This window comes from Myotis nattereri, assembly GCF_964212035.1.
Source record: "Myotis nattereri genome assembly, chromosome: 1".
Lineage (NCBI taxonomy): Eukaryota > Metazoa > Chordata > Mammalia > Chiroptera > Vespertilionidae > Myotis > Myotis nattereri.
This window is the reverse complement of record NC_138075.1, coordinates 223,124,904-223,130,903: the sequence shown is the minus strand read 5'-3', so window position 1 is coordinate 223,130,903 and position 6,000 is coordinate 223,124,904. Positions and strand designations below refer to the sequence as shown.

Sequence of the window (6,000 nt, the reverse complement as noted above, 5' to 3'; positions counted from 1 at the left end):
ATAAATAACACAGCAGCAAGGATTTTTCTTCTAAATCTGTATTTTTTTTAAACTAAATTTTCAGATAGTGCCAATTAATTCTCCAGGGACCTATATAAACACAGGTGGGTTCACCCATGCTAACGGTTTTCTCAAAACAATCTGTTTTGGGTTTGTTTGTTTTTTGCTTCTGTGCCAAAGTGGGTAAGATATTTATTTGAGACTAAACCGTAGAATTTAATCTCAAATGATAACAGTAAACTAGACAAGGTCTTCAACTAGAGAGACAGCAGAGTGAAATGGAGGAAGGTGTACCCTGGGGGTCAGGAGGCCTGGATAGAATTCTGTGCTGCCCCTCACTAGTCATCAAACCTGGGATGAGCTCTGGGCTTCAGTTTCCCGATCAGTATAGCAGAGGGTGGGTGAGATTGTCTCCAAGTTTCCCTTCAGTTCCAGAGTTCTGAGGTCTCGGTACTTCTTGAGTTATTTTAGGGTGAAATTGAATGTCGACTTGGCATAAGCTTGTAGTAGTATTTTTCTTCTGATGAACTAGTACCTTATTCTAAATTGTAATGCTTATGTTAAATTGCTTACCTTTCCATCAACAAATTTTTAGTATTTCTTCTTCGGCAAACATTTCTTGAATATTTTTTTATGTGCCAGGTATTATGCAAAGCCCTGGAATACAGAGATAAATGAATTGTGTTTCTTGTCCACAGTAATTGCATTGCAATGTGATAAGTACCCACGACGAATGAATGCTGTGCCCTGAGAGCTCAAAGGAGAGATTGATTGGTTGGGCTCTGGGGGCCGGGAGCCGGGGGGGGGGGGGCAGGACAGTTCAGGAAGAAGTGGCATTTGAAGAGATCTTGAAAGATGGGTTTGCCATGTAGAAAATGGGACTGAAGAAGGTAACTGAAGGGACTCACAGGCAGGCAAAGGAGCATGGACAGAGTGAGAGGGATAGGAAAATGCAGAGTGCTTGAGCGGAACTTCAGGACTGAGTTTTCGTTTTCAGGGCTCAATCATAGGGAGCAGATGGTAGGTGAGCCAGGACGCTGCCTGGACAGAAGAATGGGCAGGAAGGGTCTGGAAGGGGAATGAGGAATCTGGGCATTAAAGGTTGCTAACACTACCTCTTCACAAGTTTGAGAATAAGTCATAGCTTTTTAGATTGATTTGTAAAGAGATTTCCTTACCCATAATTATTGGGTAGACCAGTTAGAATAGTTATCTGTATTTCTTAGCATTTACTATGTATTAAGCCTTATTCTCATATCCAAGTCCAACATCTAGTCAAGAACTTTCACCAACATCTTTTTTGTTGTTGAAATTTATCTCAGTATAACATTTGTAGAACAAACTTTGTTTTGTTTTGTTTTAAGAAATGTGTTTTGGTTAGCTGGAAGAAAAAGCTGGAAGGTAAAGGGTAAGGTTTCTGACAGAATCAAAGATACATTTGGATCATAGGCAGTGTATCCTCCCCATAAAATATACAGCATTTCACCTTAAAAGCCCAAGTCCAACCATTTCAAGGATAAATGGGATGATGGCTTCAAAGTGGCTTTTTGTAAACTTTAAAGTTCTAGATGATGTTGAATAATTACAACTATCAGAAAAAATATGCTATTAAATTTTATGTCTGAGTCTCAGCCCTGTACCCCCAGAATTATGGGGTGGGGTAAGGACTGTGTGTCATCTTAGAATCGCTCTGTTTTGAGCCATTTAATTTAGACGCATTATTTTAATGTAAGTGCATTTACTTTGGCCGTCAGCGTGCAATTTTAATTAGCACTGGAACACAGCAGAAGAGGTTGATGTGGTCCAAGACACAAAGAAATACCTACACAATGGCCTGCCTGAGGACTAGGGCAGCATCCAAGAAAGATGCTTTCCGCATAATGCCGGGTACTTCTGAGAAATACCTTCATTGGCACGTCTACTCTTGTGCATTTAATCACTTCAGTGTTTTGAAAGCCAAAATATTGGCATTAGCAGTTTTGTCATCTATGCTCAGAGAGAATATTAATTTCTTAGCTTATTCTGATCAGCAGTTGATGTAAAAGAAGGCTAAAGTCATTTTCTACATCTGCCCAGAATTTGCTTCTCAACTTTGCCAGCCAAGCTCTTACTCATCCTTTGAACCCCAGTTCTAATATCCCCCTCACAGTCTTCCCTAGTGTCTTTCCCTGATGGCCATTCTCTTTTCTGAATATACCTATTGTCCATATATCTCCAACTGCATGGCCACACTGTGTTGTCATTATTTTTCATGCATTAGCCTCCCTTCTTGACTCTCAATGCCATATTTGTCGAAACTGTGTGCCCATCAGTGTTTTGGTTGAATCCAGTTAAAAGGCGCTGCATGGTGATAGAAAAACCATGCACTTTATAGTTAAACTGCTGTTAGTTAAATCCTAAGTTACTTGCTAGGGGAACTGGGGCAAGTTAATTTCCGTTGAGCTTCTTTAAGTAAGGGTAGTATTGCCTGCTGTGAAGGATGGTTGTGAAGATTAAATGAGATCTATCCATCAGTTTAACAAAAACAGAGAGGTCCTAAAACACGTGGGTGCTAAGAATATAACGGTGAATAAGGCACGACCTACCCTGAGAGTGTTATAATTTGGTGGGAGAGGCAAACAGGAAAACAAGATCATTGCAGTTTAAGTCTTGAAGGATGAGTTGAGAATTCACTAGCACAGGTTCTAGGGGTCTGGGTGAAGGCAGCAGGATTTGGGGTAGAATATGTGCAATGCCTTTGAGCCAGAGAAAGGACAGTGAGTCCAGACACAGAGAGAGGCATAAAATAGCAGTGGCCATGGGGCTGCAGCTGGGGATGTGGCTACCACAGAGCACCCGTGAAGAATGTGTGGTCAGTTTGCTCTTCAGAAAGATCTTCCTTGGCAGTGTGTGGAGTGGTGTGAGATAGCCAAGGGAAACAGGTAAGAGGGTGTTTGCCTAGATGACGGCCTCCATGGAAGGTGTTACAATGGGATTGAAATAAGACTGTACTTAGGAGCTAGAAAAGTCAGGCTATAATCACATGTGGCGGTGGGGGGAAGGTGGTAAGGAAGGGAGAGGACACACAAAAGAAGTCAGTGGTTTGGATTGTAGGTGGGGAATGGAAAGGGAATCCAGTGTGGGAACTATGGGGTATGAGTGCCCATGGGCAGTGTAGGACATTTTGACTTCATCATTTTGAGCTCTTGTATGCAGGGTGGGGCAAAAGTAGGTTTACAGTTGTTCATATGGAAAATAATACAATCTATAATAATAAAAGGGTAATATGCTAATTAGACCGGACATCCTTCCTCATGAAGCCGGGGCCAGAGGGAAGCCAGCCTGGGTCCCGGGTCCCAGAGGGAAGACGGTACCGGCAGCTGGGGGAAGGACGGCCTACTCTTGCATGAATTTTCCTGCATCGGGCCTCTAGTAACTAATAAATAATTATAAAAGAATAAACTCTGTATTTTTCATACTCACAACTGTAAACCTACTTTTGTTCCACTCTGGGTTTTGGACCTGCTGGGTTTTTTGTTGTTTTTTTTTCTTGAATATAAACATTACTGTAAGGATGATATCAACAATAGTGAATTTTGTGACAAATATTTATTCTGGGGTGAACTCCATATGGCCAATTTAATTTCTTGATCCATTTTCTATATGGCATATTTAAACTGTTTCCAACTGTTTCTGCTTTGGTTTTTATTTTATCAACATTATTCATCAGGATAAAGTCTTTCTTGTGCGGATTTTATAATGAAGGCTGGATTTTTCCACTTATTTCTCTCCATCTTGGTCAATTTGTACAGCTTTTTCCATGCTAAGTTGTCTTTTAGGCCCACTGTTGTTGCCATGGCAAATTTACCATGTCAGGTTTCACACATAGACCATTTTATCAAATGTTTGATTTTTCATCAATTTGTAAGAAATGATACTTTTTTTTACCATTTGCTATCCTTGCTATAGTCAGCTGTAGTTTATATTTTTTAAATCAAGCCTCATATTTTCTTTAAACAATTTTTGCAGTTTTAAAATCTGTTAATGATACGTGATTCTCAAGTCAACCTTTCATTTACAACACATTTTACTATGGATCCTTTTGGCCCTCAGATTGACAGAGTCAAAATGACACACTCAGCCTGCCGATGGCTAAGAGGAGGTGTCCAGGAAGCCTGATATGTATACAGGTCTGGTGATGTGGAGAGACATCTGGAGCCAGATAGAGGTCTGGGGGTCATTTGCATCTGGATGTTGAACAAGGGGTTGGGTGACATCCCATGAGAGGATGGATAGCACGAAAGAAGAGCGCCCGGGAAAGCAGAAGGAGCACCAACATTCTGGTTGGAGGAGGAGGAGGAGGCCATGAAGGAGAGGCAGGAAGTAGGAAGAATCAGGTCAAGGCGGAGGAGAGGTCAATGCTGAGGCTGCTGCAGAGGGCCCCTAGGATACACACTGAAATGTGCCCTCTGGAGTCAGCAGCATGACACCATGACTGTCCTCAGTGACAGCCAGCCTGAATGCAGAAAGAAATGCCCAGCTGGGAGCACCACAAGAGAGAAGGAAGCAACGGGGGGGCATTTGTACAGATGCTGGCTGCAGGAAGGGTAGCTTGTTTGCTTCTCTATTGACCAGTTTATTTCCTCACTTGAGACTCAGTGCATGAAATTCATGCACAGGTGGGGTCCCTAGCAGCTGCCGGCTGCCAGCCAGGGCCTCCCTTCCCATGGTTGGCTGGCCAGCCCTGCCCCTGATTAGGGTGGGGGGCGATCAGGGTGGGGCTGGCCAGGGGAAGGGGCCTCAGGCAGTGGTCAAGCCAGCCCTGCCCCCTGGCCAAACTCCTGGTTGAACTCCCAGTGGAGGGGACAGTTTGCATATTAGGCTTTTATTATATCTACACTAATAAAAGAGAAACATGGTAATTGGCGTACGACTGCTACCCTTCCCATTGGCTAATCAGGGCAATATGCAAATTAACTGTCAGCCAAGATGGTGGCCGGCAGCCGGCAGCTTGCTTGCTTCAGTGACGGAGGACTCCAACATTCCCCGCCGGCCGCTGCAGACCTCTGAGCCTACAGTTTCAAACATTGTAACAAATATAGATGCTAAAAAAAAACCCAGAAACCAGCTTTCAGTGAGCTGGGATCTCAGAGCTGGAGTCAGAGCTGGAGTTATACATTGTTTCGATTACCTACTTTCAGCAACGGAGGCCTAAGAGCTGGAGCCTCAGAGCTAAAGCTGGCCCAGAATTAAAAAGAAAAGAAAAAAAGAAGCGGTTGGGAGCTTCCGTCACCCGCCAGCCTGAAAACAGCCCTCAGCCCCTCACCCAAGCTGGCCAAGCACCCCAGTGGGGACCCCCACCCTGAATGGTGTGTGACCAGCTGAAAACAGCCATCATCCCCTCACCCAGGCTGGCCAGGCACCCCAGTGGGGACCCCCATCGTGATCCAGAACACCCTTCAGGGCAAACCAGCCAGCCCCAACCCATGCACCCGGCCTCTATCCTATATAGTAAAAGGGTAATATGCCTCCCAGCACTGGGATCAGCGGAGCCGAGAGGCCTCCCGGCACCGGGATCAGCGTGATGGGGCAGCGGCCAAACCCCCTGATTGCCCTGCGGCTCTGTGTGTGACAGGGGGTGGGGCCACAACCTCCCTATCAGCCCTGCTCTGTTCGTGACAGGGGAAGGCGCCCCAACCTCCTGATCAGCCCTGCTCTGTGCCTGATAGGGGGGAGCTCCCCAACCTCTGATCACCCTGCAGCTCTGTGTGTGACAGGGTGCAGTGCCCCAACCCCCTGATCGGCCCTGCTCTGTGTGTGACAGGGTGCGGCACCCCACCCCCGCCCCCCCCCCCACCCCCACGGGCCCTGCTCTGTGTGTGACGGGGTAGAGCCATAACCTCCCCATCGGCCCTGCCCTGAGTGTGACAGTGGCGGCGCCCCAACCCCCTGATCAGCCCTGCTCTGTGGGTGATAGAGGGTGGCGCCCCAACCTCCTGATCTGCCCTGCTCTGTGACAGG

General features: G+C 45.8%; 1 protein-coding gene across 2 annotated transcripts in view; it reads right to left on the bottom strand.

Annotated features, from left to right (window-relative positions):
• Positions 1-525: 525 nt before the first annotated feature.
• Positions 526-6,000, bottom strand: part of LDB2 (LIM domain binding 2) — a 448,209-nt gene continuing 442,734 nt past the window's right edge. Inside the window, exon 8 of one of the 2 annotated variants that reach the window (XM_081098697.1) lies at positions 526-657. In XM_081098697.1, coding sequence (XP_080954823.1) covers positions 646-657 — 12 coding nt within the window. In that variant the 3' untranslated portion in view covers positions 526-645. The remainder of the gene's footprint in view (positions 658-6,000) is intronic. The other variant, XM_081098698.1, reaches the window with a different exon arrangement.